The sequence below is a fragment of the Lygodium microphyllum genome, chromosome 21 (genome assembly GCF_053477565.2).
Source record: "Lygodium microphyllum isolate KBCC chromosome 21, Lygodium_microphyllum_v1.1.10, whole genome shotgun sequence".
Lineage (NCBI taxonomy): Eukaryota > Viridiplantae > Streptophyta > Polypodiopsida > Schizaeales > Lygodiaceae > Lygodium > Lygodium microphyllum.
In genome coordinates this window covers 71,059,425-71,075,536 of record NC_141155.1, presented here as the reverse complement: position 1 = coordinate 71,075,536, position 16,112 = coordinate 71,059,425, and the positions used below count along the sequence as shown (strand labels likewise).

Below are 16,112 nucleotides of genomic sequence, written 5' to 3'. Positions count from 1 at the left end.
ACTTGAAAATAGTGTTTCAAGAACTCCAAGAACACAAACTTTATGTGAATAGCAAAAAGAGTGAATTTTTTCTAAAAGAGATTCACTACTTGGGCCATATTGTATCCAAAGATGGGATTTATGTGGATTGAGAAATAGTAAAGCTATTGTAGAATGGTAGAATTGACTAGTGTTCATGAAGTTCAAAGTTTCTTGGGATTATGTTCTTATTACAAGAGATTCATTAAATGGTTTGTAGTGGTTGCTGTGGACCATTGCATGATTTAACCAAGAAAGCAGTGGTATTTTGATGGATCAAACTAGAGAAGTAAGCTTTTGAAACTCTGAAGTTCTATATCAACAAAGGACCTATTTTGAATTTACTTAATTTGTTGAAACTTTTCTTTGTAGAATGTGATGCTTTAGGAGACTGTATTGATGTAGTCTTAAACTAGGAAGGACATGCAGTTGCTTATACAAGCAAAACGTTGTAAAATGCAAAAAAGAATACTACTACCTATAAAAAGGAGTTAATGGCTATCATTCAAGTTTTAAAAGATTGGATACACTATATTTTAGGTGGAGAATTTCTCATAAAGATAGACCATGACAGTTTCAGACATTTTCTCATCCAACCAAAGATTTTTGAAAGGCATATTTAATGGAGAATAAGTTATGTGTTACTAAAGATTTCAAGCCTAAAGTAATGGAAGAATGTTATGCAGCTTCTTATATGGCTTATCGTGGTATTTTGGCCATAACCAAGGCACTTGAAATGTATTTCTTTTGGTCAAGTCTTCGATGAGATATTGAGCAATTTATCAAAGAATGTCTTGTGTGTCAAAAGATGAAGTTTGATCGCCAAAAGCTTGTAGGGCTTTTGCAACGATTACTGATTGCAAGCCAACCTTGGGATAGCATTGCTATAGATTTTCTTTTTAGCTTGCCAAAATTAGTAAACGACAATGATGACATATGGACTATTATTGATAGGTTTAGTAAACATGCTTATTTCATTTCAATCAAGAAGACTATCAAGTCTCAACATATGGCTAGAATATTTATTCAACAAATCTTTAAGTATCATGGGTTAACACAATTCATCGTGGGTGATAGAGATCTATGCACCACTAGTCTCTTTTAGTGAAAATTTGGATACAAAGCTTACATTTTCTTATTCTTATCATCCTTAAACATATGATCAAAGTGAGATAGCCAATCTTACAATATTAGATATGTTGAAGTGCTATTGCCATGAAGCCAATTAACAATGGAAAAAGTATTTACCTTTGGTAGAATATACTTATAACAATTTAGTTCATACTTTTATAGGTAAAGTACCATTTGAGATCATATATAGAAAACCACTCTTATTATCTATTCTTAAAAGAAAGGAGGTGATATTTCATGACGAGCTATCCAAAGATCTAAAAAAAAACAAAAGAAAGCGGCAGATAAGCATTGAAGGCAATAGATTTGATAAGAAGGAGAGGATATGGCTAAAATTTGACAAAGCTCGTCTAATAAGCTTTAACAAGCTTTCATCCCAAGTCACTAAGTTTGCAGCAAGAAATTATGTGCAATTTTAAGTTACTAAAAAAATTAATGATGCTTGTTATAGGTTATAACTTCCAAAGCATTGGAGAATTTGCAATGCTTTTCATATCGATCTTTTGAAGCCTTATGAAGGGCCTATACCATTGAAACACATAATAGAGGATCCATTTGAAGTAGATGAACAAGAGGAGATACTTTAATCAGAGCAAATAGTCTTTCATATGATGAGAAAATGAGAAAGAAACATTTTTGGAAAATTTCTTTCGAAATTAAAAAATTACTCTCATTTAGATTCTAAATGGATGCTAGAAGAGTATTTGAAAGACTATCCAAAAATACTTGTAACTTATGAAGAAGTTGCAGGATTAGAAATACTTCAAGCAACGTCTTGAGGACAAGACTGATTTCAAGAGGAAAGGATATAACAAACCTTTTGTATATAAATTATTATCAAAACATATTGGCTCAATGATTCCAAACTAATTTTATGCTCATATACTTTGAAAGACGATTTGTATTATTTAAGTGTTTCAAGATATGATTAAATGTTCATTTCTACTTAAGGGTCGCTAATAGCTAGAACACTATAATTATACTTGGGTCGTCATTGATGAGATGTCCAAGAGAAGATTTAAAGTCATATTGATTAGAAAGCTCAGGCGACTAAGACTTTTTAGGCTCAGATAGTCATATTGACTAGAAGCCCATATAATGAGTGGTTTCAGAAAGTGAAACCAGATGCTCATGATTGAAGAAAGAAACCATGGATCGGTGAACCTATATAATGAAGCTCTCCAAAAGCTAAATTTTGGCACTTGGTGCTTGTGGTTTTGTTTCAATAAATTCTTGTAAAGGGGCAGGGACTGATTTCCCCCTCAGCGTGGTGTCGACTTCTCTCTCTCTCTCTCTCTCTCTCCTTCCTAATTTTCATGGTGACAATTGATCGAGTTGGTTAAGTTCAAAGTATTGTCATTCTCACATTCTTCCCCGCGCTTACATTCGTCTTCCTCCCGGACCACCTTGAAAGGTTCCAGCACTCTGAGCTTTCTCACTCGATGCTCCAGCTCTGCTGTTGAGTCCATGTATTGTCATACTTTTTTCCGAGAAATATAAATAGCCTCCCCTCTTTTGTGCAAAAAAAGTACCTAATGTGAGAACAGACGTGAAGATTATATGATTGACTGGGGACTTCAGCTTAAGATTTGGAACTTACTTTTTGACAATTGTTTAACCATTTGCACAACTTGTTGATTATTCTAATTTAAAAACCTGGATCTCATTATTTAGCCTAGTGAGATAGAGTGTTGGAGTAAGCCTCTTTTGGAAGTCATCAGCAAAGGCAGACAGCTTGTACCAGACTAGTTGTATGGTTTGGTGGGCATGCTTGACAGGTGATGATACCATACCCATTAACTTAGGCATTGCATGTGGCTAAGTCACCCTCTCAGTTAATGCAAGTCATTTCTTCAAGAATGAACTGACAAGGACGTGTTAAGACACATCTTAGTTACATGTTAAGTGTCGTGTAGGGCTTATACATCCAATGACATCATAATATATTGGAGTTGCTGTTTGATAAGGCTCAACTGCTGAATAATAGCAGCACTAAACACCTGCATAGTGTACTACAAGCAAAGTCGGCTCTAGGTTTTTCAGGTTAGCTGAGCTGAAATCAATCTCCTACAGATTCATGCAGTGAAGTCTAATTTACTGTAAATGTCTGCCTTGCAAGCCTTTTTACATCAACCTAGTAATTCTGTGGGCTTCTCAAGCTTCTTATATGTTGCTTCACTATTGTTGAGTGAGTGATCTGTTCTGTTAATAAACAAAGGCTCAAACTTGTAAGTGTACTTTAAATGGGTAAATGGTATGTGCATGTCTTTAAAATGAGGTTTTCCATATGGCATGGTGTCATTGTATGTTGATTCCTGTGTTCCAAATGGTCCACGTCAACAAATGTGATCTGTGTGGAGATAGCATAAATAATAATGGTTGACTGCATGAGAGCTTTCCCCTTGGATTCCAGTTTAGTAAGGCTTCTGATAGAAGAAGTAACCTCTGGGTAAATATTCCTATCTTGCTTAGAATTCACCTGAAGTCATGAGTCCACTGTTATGTATGACACTAGCATTAACTGTATCTTTCTGTAACAGTACTTATCAGTCTTGTAAAGACAATTTTGGAAACACAGTCTGGCACATGTGCATTATGTAGTGATTTTCCTCTATTTACTATTTCTCTTTTCAGAAAGATACACAAGTGCGAGACAAGATTTTAATGCTTGTTGACTCGTGGCAAGAAGCTTTTGGTGGAGCAAGAGGGCAACAGACGCAGTACATGCTGGCTTATGATGAGCTGCGGGTTGGTGGACATTTGACTGTTTTTCCTACCAAAATTGTAGCATTATGTTTAAACATCATGCTAATCAATATTGTTCTGATATTGTATGATGGTCCTCACATTAACCAGTTTTGGATTCTTACATGAAAACTGTTATGTACTGAAGCCATAGCTTTCACAGCGTGCAGGATTCATGTTTCCACGGCGGACTGATACACTACATACACAATCTGTTTCAAATGACCCTTCTGCTCCACATTTCAATGAAGATTCAGAATCAAGAGTGGATGCATCTAAGTCTTCAGAGCCCGGCTTGAGGTACAGATAACCTTAAGATACAGGAAACTTGATTTGTTATTATCTTAGTAACGTATTCAGTGGAACTGCAAAAAGCATGCAAAACTCTTCTATGCGCCTAGCTTCTCTTCTTTATGCTTCATCTTTCTATTTCACATGTTTTATAGCTATATAAGTTTGAGAGATTTCTTACCAGAGTTTTTCCTTGATGTGAATGAGGAAAGGTTGACAGATATACAGAACATTCGAAGTGGGCTGGAGGTTTTAGTGGATATGTTGAATGCATTGGACCCCCGCAACAAACAGGTGATTTCTGGTTCTGATATTTTTTAGGCTCAGAAGTACATATGCCCATTCTATAGTCAGTTCTAGTGATTAATTAGTTGCAAAAACTTCTTCTATCGATTAGAAAGGGGCCAGGCTTGAGAGGCAGGCAATACTCGTCTTGCTATTTTGCTTACATTCAGAGCTACACATGCTCATTCTGGCCAAGGCTTGAGAGGCAGGTGAGAAGTGGATGCTCAAAATTTCTAAGCAGAGACTTCCAACAGTGTTAACTTAACGCTTGTAATGCAGTGAAGGGTTGGAAGGGTCAAATAGCATGAACAAGATATCTCCATGGTCCTATGCTTTCATATATATGAATTAGCCAGTTATTTGGCCCATGTAGCATGAGTTTATCTAGTATGCTGTCAAAGTAGTGCAGACAAGTTTTACCATAAAAGAAAATTTTAGTTACGTTGAAATAATTTTGGTACTGGTGAAATAAATTTCCAGGTGTTCGAGTCTCTAACAGCATTATGAGGCTTTATTATAGCTAAGTCAGTGATGCTGTTGGTTTGGGGATTGTCATCCTTGTTGTGAAGTGTGAGTATGCGCTTTGGCATTATTTCAAACAGGAATGCCAATGGTATTAGTAGATGTTGCTTGTCAGCCAATGGCTGGTAATTTTGTGAGCTGATCAGAATGATCCTATTCAATTAAGAAGGCTTTTCTAATCCTCTCATCCTAAAGTTGTCAGAAGCTAGCACCATGTGCTTCTTATTTTGTGAATCAGATGACAATGTGTCAATCTTCCTTTTGACAAGCCCCTTTTTCACCAGCAGAATGAGAACTGATCTTGTGTAAGAGTTGTGAAGGCTTTAGTCTGTACATGATATTCTGGCGCCATTGTGGATTTTACAAGTTTTGTGGAATTTCTCAATTGTGTGATGACACATACTTTCATAAAGATGCCTTCTTGATTGCCATCTATTTATGATTCTGACATGATGCTGGTGGAAACCATAATGTATACTCCTTGCTTGTACATCACTGATTGACAGATTGGTTCTTTAACATTCTAATGTAGGCTCTTCATGATGAAGTGATTGTGGAGCTTGTAGAGCAATGCCGTGTGGCAGAGACACGTGTGATGCAGCTTGTGAATTCCACATTGTAAGTAAAAATTTCTGCTTCAATGCGAGTATGTATAGTAGGCTCTAAGTTCTTGTGGGTTGTCATAGACAATGATAGCTGTGTTATATGTTAGATTGCTTTCAGTATTGCAGAATGAATTAACTGATTAGAGCAGTAATACATTGCTTTCATCAGCGAAGGAAATTCGTGATACATCACAGAGAACTATGAATCCAGTAGTGCAAGCAAGACATAATGCCATGTAGCATTCATATTTGGATATATCAGTGCTATGATGTTGTTGTGGAACCATGGATTCAATACCATCACTTGTAAAGTAACTTAATCATGACATTGATTCCCAACACAAAAAATTGTGTAAGAGAGCTTGAGGTCCATTAGACTTTATATGCAGGATTCATGCAAGAACCCCTGTCTTCAGTGCTATGACATTGCACCAGCCTAATTTTGCTTTTCATTAACAGCCGCAAAAAGATTTTTTTCTGATGGCTTTTATTTTACATAGTAGGACAAATGGGCAAAAATTTATTATATAAGGACATGCCATGATCCATCCCTCCTACCTTTATCTCACTCTCATACCTGATTCACCCACTCTTATTCTTCATTCAGATCAGCTCTCTCGTTGATCAGCTTCTCATCCTTAGTGCTGACCACACCCCTTTTGGAGGACATGTCCAGTTTATGGAGGATTTTTGGAGTGCTGCCCATCTGTGCATGAGGTCATCAGCAAGTATCAGATTCAAAGGACACCTACTGCATCATCTTCACCATCTCCAATGACCTCTGCCCACACTGGCATGGAGGTAATACCGGCTGTGTTTTGAAGCAGGCAGGTTTGGACAATAGTGCCTGATGCTGTGGCAACAACAGGATGGCTGGAGCGGTCGGTGCATACAACTGAGGCTGGCAGTGGTTTGGGGTAGGACAGCAACGTGCAGCAGGAAAGGTTTCCAGGGCAGCAGACAGTCAAAAGTGACACAAAATGGAATGGGGACGGGGAGGAATCACTGTCACTTGTGTCTACATAGTCACATAGAATGGCATGTGGGATAGAAAGAAGCTACTGGCTCCGCAATCCTCAAGTCCAAAAATAGGTTGCAAGGTGATGGATTTGATGATGGTGCTGAGGCACAATGATTGGCTGCAAAGGGATGAAAAATAGCTGTACCCTTTGACCCCTTTTTTATAGGGTTTTGTTGGAACTTGGATTGTTTTCCTACTGAAACTCAAAAGAAGGAAATTTAATGTCTTTTTTGGGGCTCTTCTAGAGCCGAATAAAATGTAATGGAGGTGGCAGTATGTCTGGAATTCTGCCTTAGGCTCATCACGTAATTCAGCAGGAGTTAAAGCTGATAGGAAGTGAAGGTTCTAGTGCAGTTCCAACCATTCTGAAGTTGTCAATCGATGATCAAATTATCTTGAAGACTGATATAAATGATCCATGAGCATAAGAAGCATTCAATTTTTGATCACCCATCAGTCTTGTATTCCTTAAGTCCTTGATCTTGTAATCCTTGTTCTCAAAGCCAAAGCATGAGAAACCTTAGAAGAATCCAATGCACATAATGCAATCATGTGAGCCTCTAATGAACTTATCGAAACATCTTGTGAAAGGATTTTGATGTCTTTCGGATTCTGTGTTTATCTTAGGTTGAGTACTCTTCATCATTCTTTGCTCTCATCTTGAAGAGCGTCCCTGCGGCGAGCGACTTCCGCGAACTCCGTGCGTATTACATGCGACAACGGAGTGTTGAGAAACTCTTCACCCTTCACTTGTAGTTTGCATTTTTGCGTTTCTGCGTGTTTTGCGTTTAGGGTTTGCAGTCCCAAAAAGGGGCGCCATCCTAGACTGACTGTGCCTATTTATAGGCCACTCTCTCATTCATTCGTTACGGCTGATTCATTCAGTTTGTCTCCTCTTCTCTCCAGCCTCTCCACTACCCTCACACCCCTTCAGGAGGACATTGCGGTTCGTGGTTCGTGGCTGTCTTCATCATCTTCCTTGTGCTACGGCACCCTTGTTCCCTTGTATCACATTCACTCCATGATTCAGAACTTCATCATTCCATTCATCAGAGTTTCTTCTCTCTTCTCTTCCCTTCTCCATGTTTCTCGAGTTCACTCCGTGTTCCTCCCCGCCAACCCTATTGTCTCTCTGGTACGTCATCTTTTGATATGGCATCAGAGTTGGATCTTGCTCAAAGAGCGGCAAAGATCCTCCACTCCAGTGAAGGCAAAGACCGGTGGCGGATTCGGCATCCACTTCTTTTCTTCTTCCGTTGTATCAAAATCTCGTTTTTGTAGATTTCAGGTGTTTCAACTTGCTGCCCACACCCCATTCGCGGAGGATATCTCAGCCGAAGCTGTTCATTGCTGTCTCCATTAGTTGGCACCTGATTTTCAGCCCTCTTCACGCAGTTTGGAGCTGATTCCAGCCAGACGACTGTTGTTCTTGTGCAGACCTGCCTGCCGTACAGCCTGCCACGTCATCACAGTCCTGCTGCCTGCGTTTTTAGTCTTTCTCTCTCCTGCAAGCTGTCCTACCTGCGTTTTTAGTATTTCTCTCACTTGTTGCCTACGTTTTTAGTCTTTCTCTCTCCTTACCTGCGTTTTTCTACTGGTTACAACCTCTTATTGCTGGTCACATTCTCCTCCCACTGGCAGCTCACTTCCAGCCCTTCCATTACCCTCCCACCCCTTGAGGCGGACATTGCGGTTCGTGCTTTACACTGCTCTCACACCCCTTGAGGCGGACATTGCGGTTCATGGTTCATGGTGGCTGACCTCTTTCTTCTTCAGCAAGGCACACTGGTATCCATGGCTTCTTTACCAACACATGACCAGACTAATGGGTGCTCCTATTGTGGCATCATTGGACACACCACTGATACTTGCCGACTTCGACCTCTTGCTCATTCTGAGCCCCACCCTTTCCCACCCTCGACTACTTAGGTTCGAGAGGCCACCTCTGGCAGCTCTTCAGCATCCTAGATACCACCTTCGGCATGACCGGCGGCACCTCCTTCGTCATCAGACATTTCAGAGCCCATGATCCATGAGTTTTTGGATTCCCTATCTACTTCAGAGGGGGATTTTGAGAGGGATGTTATTTCTTTGCCCTCAGAGGGGGTATCTACTTCTTCTTCGACTTTAGCAGGGCCCCCTCACCTTCCACCTCAGTGGGGGAACCTACTCCACATGAAGTTCTTTACTCATCCTCTACTTTCTTGGGGTGGCTGTCTTCGACCAGTCATCTCTTCTACTGATACCTAGGATCTTTAGGTACCACCTAGATCGGGACCTCGGAGGTTCAGCCGCGACTTGGTGACGAGGCTTTTGTATCCCGTCCAGCATGGATGCACGGAGCTAGTGGCTTCTCTCCCAAGGTTGAGTTTCGGGGTTCTCCAGTTCACTCTGTCTATTGTTCTTTACTGCAGGTTACCTTTCAGGTGGAAATCTTGGATCTTCGGGATTCCCTACGTCTTCTTCCTCCTCTTCTCTTCTTGCCTTGGTCACTTGGTCAGCATGGAGCTACCTCCCGAGATCGAGTATGGGCATATCCTTGTGGTTCTCGGCACCACACAAAGCCCAACATTCCTCCTATGCATTGCATGTTTTCATCATCTTTATACTAGGGCGCTTGGGCAAGTGACCCATTTCCCCACGAGGGACACTGTCCAAGTGGCACCTGTTGCATGAGCATTCTTCAGCATGTAGCATTGCATCTCCACCTCACTATTCTCTTGTTACCCTTTTTGGGCCTGAGAGGGGGTGTTGAGAAACCCTTCACCCTTCACCTGCAGTTTGCATTTTTGCGTTTAGGGTTTGCAGCCCCAAAAAGGGGCGCCATTCTAGACTGATTGTGCCTATTTATAGGCCACTCTCTCATTCATTCCTTACGGCTGATTCATTTAGTCCGTCACCTCTTCTCTCCAGCCTCTCCACTACCCTCACACCCCTTTAGGAGGACATTGTGGTTTGTGGTTCGTGGCTGTCTTCATCATCTTCCTTGTGCTATGGCACCCTTGTTCCCTTGTATCACATTCACTCCATGATTCAGAACTTCATCATTCCATTCATCAGAGTTTCTTCTCTCCTCTTCCCTTCTCCATGTTTGCCGAGTTCACTCCGTCTTCCTCCCCACCAACCCTACTATCTCGTTGGTACGTCATCTTTTGACACGGAGGCCATCTCTCCTCTTCTTTCCTATGAAGGGCTGCCAAGGTAGCTCTACTAGTCCTCCCTTTCTCCAGAAAGGCACCTTTGCTATTTGCCTAGCTTTGGAAGAACATTCTAATCTTTTGCAAACATTCCAATCCAGAAGAAGGTACTAATCTTTGTCTTGACCTTATGGTGAAGGCAATCAGGATCTTGTCACTTTTAGAATGACCCTTGGTCTCTCACAACTGCTATAATTCCTATTATGCTATCTACTTTAAGAGTTTGCAAAAGCAATTGTGCATGCATTTTCCTGCCCTGGTCTTTCGTGACACTTATAGCTTCTGAAAAGTAAATAAGTGCTCAATTTAATTCTTATTTTAATGTGAATTGTGCATCCAGCTGGCCCAAAATAGTTGAGAATTAATATGCTTGTTGATATTGCTGCTAGGATGTTATCAAAGTTCCTCATTCTCATCAGTTTACGTGTGAAAATAAGTAATTTTATGATTCTTACTGTGGTATCTAGTGCTTGAACCAAAAACTTTATTCATCTGCATATTTCAAACTTATTATTCATAAAATAAAAGAATAAAATTGACAATGGAGATGCATCAGAAGTTTTAGAGGAATATGGCTGTGCACTAGTTCATTCTCATGACAATTTTGCCTCAATCAATCCATAACAGTGTATATGCTTTTGCCTATTGGATCTAGAACCATGCTTATTTGAAAACAGATTCCTGTTTGTCTTTAGTTTTTTGTGGATTATATTACTAGTGTAGGTGAGTACTGTGGAGGCAAAGATAATCAATCCACCATGATACCATTTAGCTTATATTATAGTTTGTGAATGTCGTGTTTTCATGAACTTATCACATTTTTTTGCAACAGGGATGAAGAGCTGTTGCGTCAAGGTTTATCATTGAATGATGATCTGAAAAGGGTTTTAGCCAAACATGATGCAATTGCGTCAGGCATTCCTCAGCCTCAGGACATCTCAACCCAGTCAACTCAAAGTAAAAATCTTATTGAAGGTCTGGATGATGATTCATCTCAGCTGTCTCAGAGGTAATTTTTTCCTGCCAGACGTGAATCAAAGAAGTTGAGGAGGACTGACATGCATTTACTGGTTGAATTTGTACTATTGCAATGCAGTATGCTAGTTTTGGAGGCAGAGATGACACAGACATAACTTTATTTTGAATTTTCTCTTCTGCATGCTAGCTGATTGCTGATGAAAGTATTTTTACACCTTTGACTCCATGCAATTGGCAAAGGTGCTTGTTAGCTAATGAGAGAATAATTTGCAGCACCACCTCTGATTGCTAGCCTTCTTTTATCCCTTTGCAGGCGTACTACGTCCCAGAGAAACTCCGAACCTTCAAGTTCTACCAAGCAAAATCCATCAAAACCACTAGAATTGGCCATGACTATGGCTCCTGTTGGAGATCTCTTGAGTGGTGACTCTTATCAGGATACCTCACAATCTTTCACATCAATCGCTGCTGGTAATGTGCAACCTCAGGAGGGTAAGTCTGGTCAAAGCCCACATATGCAAATTCTAGCCCAATTGTCTGAGCAGATACAAACCAGTTATGTAGTACCCTGGGCCCAACCGAATGGGCCATCAATTGCTCCAGAACAGCAATCCTTGATATATGGCCAGGCAAGTGCACAAAATATATACCAGCAAACATCATCAAATGAGCTGGACCAGCAAAATGCTGCATCTCTATTAGGTTCACAACAAGCTACCCCTTCGCAGCCTCCTCAGGCAAGTGGGCAGTCAATCAGTCCACAGCAACAGGCTTTGATTTATGGGGGAGATCCTTATGCCCAACCTCAGCGGGCACAAGGCTCACAACAAACTTTTCTTCATACCCATTTACAGCCTCCTCAGGCAAGTGGACAATCGATCAGTCCACAGCAACAGGCTTTGATTTATGGGCCAGACCCTTTTGCCCAACCACAGCAGACACAGCATTCCATGGCTTTTCAAACACAACCTCCAGCCATGTCTGAGGTTGCGGCTTCACAACATTTCTCAGTTTTCCAGATGCAGCATCCAGGCTTAACTCAGCCTGCACCTTCACAGAGTTATGTGGCCTACATGCAACCTCCACAGCAAACACCTCTGTCTTCCCAGTTCCAGAATCAAGAAACAGCAAACACATCTGCTTACTTGTACAGCTCACAAGCAACACAGTTCCAGGACAATGTCAGTCTCAACCAACAACAGGGACATAATTATTTACCATCGGCACCTTGGAGTATGCATACATACTCCCCTCCAATGACACAAGTTCCACATATTCTTGCAAATGGCAATGCTTCATCCTTCATACAATCTTCTTCCCTCCAGCATCACTATTTTCAACAGCCTCAGACCTTACCTGCTGGGCAGGCTGGCTTGGCTGCTCAAATGCAAAATATGTCTCTGCAAACAGGGGGTTACAGCTCTCATGTCCAGTCGACCAATACATACATGCAGCTGCCTGAGTTTGCCCACGTCCAGCGAAGGGCTGCTCCCATGAAGGCAGCAAATGCAGAGGATGGAATGTTTAGAGATCTGTTTGACTTAGCCAAGACAGGAAAAGTAGGGGCATCTGCTAAGTGACAATTTTCTTTTTGCTATTAACGTGTTGTAAGACATTTTTATTCCTCCATAGTTTATAGACTATACCTCAGAGGCTGGACCATTTTTTATAATGAAACCCTCATGAGGATGTTAACAGCAAGCGTTTTTAAAATTGTCTGCCCAGCCTCACACACTTTGAAATCCAACTGCACTATGCTCTTGCAATTGATCCTAGGATGCTTTTGTTTTTTGGGGTTGACAGAAAAATTGATAACCTTTGCAGGCAAAATAATCATAACATCTGGTTTAGGGGGCACGGTTTATTTTCTTCTTCATAATTCTTTTCATCACGACTTATCTGTGTTAGTTTAGTGTGTTCCTGACTTTTAGTTTGTTTTGTAGACTGATGTTATGTTTTGCCATGTATCTGTTTGTGGCAGTTTTGGTAGACTTTTGTGGGTGCAGTGTGTTCACAGTACTTATTTGTGTGACTGATTGCACTATGGAAAGGGAACTGAAGGTGACCGTGATTTTCGGTAAGGTCCTAGGGCACTCTCCCTGCAACCCTGCACATTGGCATGGCGCAGATTGCAGAGGCGGTACTGAAGGATCAGGGTATCTTTATGGTCCGCCGACTCACCTCAGGGGAGGTAGTTTTGGAGCTTGTAGGCAGCTCCCTCATCATAGCCTCCACGAAAGGCACCATCTACATTGTCCTATGGTACAATGGCTTCACTGTCAAGCACTTCGAGCTCCACACAAGACTCCCCCGTTATCCGGCAGTTGAATATTGACAGTTGGTAGAGGATTTTGGGTGCCTGCTTCGGCAGGGTCCTCCCCCCTTCGTTTTTGGTGCAGTGATGGCTGCAAGGCTCCTAAAATTTTGGTTGGCAGTGGAAGATACCAAGAAAATACCCAAGTTTTTAGAGATGGAGGTTGGTAGGCACGCCTTTAGACAACATATCATTGTGACAGGGTATCCTTGTTAGTGCTTGTGATACCATGGCTTTGGGCACCATGCCATGGAGCGTACCTGCTTTGGTGCTAAGGCAACACAACTAGTGCAGAGTGTACCCATGTTGGTGCTAAGGTGACATAGTTGGGGGTTGCATAAGTGGATGATGAGGGTTTCATGAGGGTCCAATGATGTCAGAGGGGGAGGTTGCAGAATGGTGGGCCGTAGTGGGTCCCTTAATCTTAGTCTCACCATTAGAGGGTAGGGGGCCAGGAGATAGGTTATTGCCAAAGAGTCCCCCTTTGCAGCCACCATGCCCTGTTGTGCTAAGAAATGCACTTAGCCACTTAAACAACCCCAAAACGTGCTTATTTTAGGCTTATTTTAGCCAAAACCCTAAAACGGGGAGTGGATCGAGAAAGTTAAGTGGGAGAGGATCTAGAATCCTAATTTTCTATAAATTGGCAGCCAGCCCTCCACTCTTTTACTATCTCGTTTTTGCAGGTTTTAGGTGTTACCAGCTTGTTGCCCACACCCTAGTCACGGAGGACATCTCCGTCGTTGATGTCCATCATTGTTCCCTACAGTCTTGCGCCTGTTTTCAGCCCTCCACACGCTGATTACTACTGTTTCTGCTTGGTGACTGACTGTTGTTCATCTGCACTGCTGTCGTATAGCCTGCCACGCCAACAAACTGCTGCATTTGTAGGCTCCAGCTGTTGCCCTGACAGTTTTTTCTTTCTTGTCTGCAGTCGTTGCAGTCTCTCTATCTCATGCATGCTGTCTTGCTTGCATTTTTAGTCTTTATCTCTCCTCACTATTGTCTGCATCAGATCTAGCTTCTCACTGCTGCGTTTGCTGGTGTTCGACATCCGGAGGCTGCCTTGCTGTGATTCGGAATTTGTTTGGAGTACGACACACTCTCTAGCTCATTATTTCTGCCCTGATCCTAGATATACAGGAGTTCGAGGTTCAGTATTCATTCACTGCATAGTAGTCATATCATTTCATTTATTCACTGTGTTCATTGTCTCTGAGTTACTCTAACCCTAACCCTAATTGTGTTTTTTTTATCAGTTTGTGCTTTGTCGTACGGTTTCTGTTTATGTTTCTGTGTTAGGGTATTTTTCTTTACATGGTATCAGAGAATGGTACTCTCTGAGAAACCTAGGCCTTTGATCTGAAAGCTCTTCGTAAGAAGCAAGAACAACAATAGGTTTAAATGACTTCGAATACATCAACACCGATTCAGTCTCTAGATCAATCAATACTGAGAACTGAGTGAGAGTGGGCCGATCAGCTTGCTCCACAAAGTTCCGACATGGTGGGAGAAACATCTGAGTACATGGAAGAAAAGATAGGCAAGCTGATCTCTGAGGAATATAAACTGATCATAGCCTATTGACAAAAGAAGATTGAGGAGCTCGATCGAAGGATTGTCCTTTAATAAAAGCTTCTAAATGAAGATATGCATGGATTTCACTCTTCAGATGTTGCGCGTAAGTCTGATGATGTTGTAGGGTTGTCGAGACCTCCATCAGGGATGGGCCCCCCTCTTGGATAGCAAGATTCGGAGTATGTTTAGTTTTTCAGACTCTTTCATCCTCTCCGGTGCAAGGTACCTTTGATTCGTCTTTTGTGTCTTCTTCTTTTACCTCTTCTGTTTTGAAATATATTGATAGAGATCATGTGGAAGAAAGAGTCTAGTCTGTTGACTATGGAAAAGATCCTCTAGAGGACAAATTCTTGTATGTTAACACATGTCGCAGGGATTATAAGAAAAAGCTAGCTAACTCTTCTTCTGTCCTTCCTTCTTTTCTGTCTACTTCACGTAATCAGAATGAATTTGGTGTTCCTTTCACTTCATTATATGGTGTATCATCATTTTCAGTCTTTAAATGATAAAAATTAACAAAAAGAATCTGCATCTCATATATCTCACTTTCAAAAACCACCCATTCCACCACATTCTTCCATTGCTTCACCACTTCCATTTATACCATTTACATTTCCATTTCAGACACCTCATGTCGCACCGCACATTACTCAGGGGGGTTATGAAAACATAGGCACATCCTTTAGGACCTCATCCTTCCCTCAGCCGAGTGGTGTTCCACCTACCTTATACACACTTTCAGAATCATTGCAGCTTGGGTATTCCACTCAGTCTCTCCTAAGTGTGGATCAGTTGCCTTCACAGTTTGCCTCCACGGCATTGCCTAGTGGATCTTCCGGTCATAATGCTGTGTCCTAGCCTTACTTTGGACAAGGCTAATGTGTCCCAGTGCCTCCACCTACACCGGCACCTTATGGAAACATTCATTATCCAGTGTCTCCTCATCAATTTGCACTCATTGGACACTCACAGTCTACTTCTGCCTACCCACCTCTTTCCCCTCCTTACTCTTATCAGAGACTCGCACCTCCACCATCTTTCCCACCATCATCTTACTCCATCCGTCCGACACCTCATGGTTCTAGCTCATCTTCTGCTAAGAATGCATTTAATGACAAGGCTCGTTTTAATGGGTCAAACTTTACTACTTGGTCGAATTTGATGAGACATGTCATTGATTCACAGAATTTATGGGATCTAGTGCAGGGGTTGGAACCCTAACCCGATCACGCATTTGTTCCACATGAGGTCGTCTGCTCATGGAAGGCTAGGAATGCCTTCGCTATTGTCGAGTTGATGCATGGCTTATTGCTAGAGTTTCATTCTCAACTTCAGCATTTTGACTTAGCGTCAGAGTGATGGGTACACTTGATTGACCACTATGCGGCTCGAGATAGGACCCGTTGTATTAATCTTGACCATGAGCT

General features: G+C 41.5%; 1 protein-coding gene across 1 annotated transcript in view; it reads left to right on the top strand.

The window, feature by feature from the left end:
* LOC148018127 (uncharacterized) overlaps positions 1-12,494 on the top strand; it is a 59,001-nt gene extending 46,507 nt beyond the window's left edge. Inside the window, exons 4-9 of the mRNA XM_087661389.1 lie at positions 3,784-3,897; positions 4,058-4,194; positions 4,398-4,479; positions 5,525-5,610; positions 10,648-10,824; positions 11,107-12,494. Coding sequence (XP_087517515.1) covers positions 3,784-3,897; positions 4,058-4,194; positions 4,398-4,479; positions 5,525-5,610; positions 10,648-10,824; positions 11,107-12,373 — 1,863 coding nt within the window. The 3' untranslated portion in view covers positions 12,374-12,494. The remainder of the gene's footprint in view (positions 1-3,783; positions 3,898-4,057; positions 4,195-4,397; positions 4,480-5,524; positions 5,611-10,647; positions 10,825-11,106) is intronic.
* Positions 12,495-16,112: the final 3,618 nt, after the last annotated feature.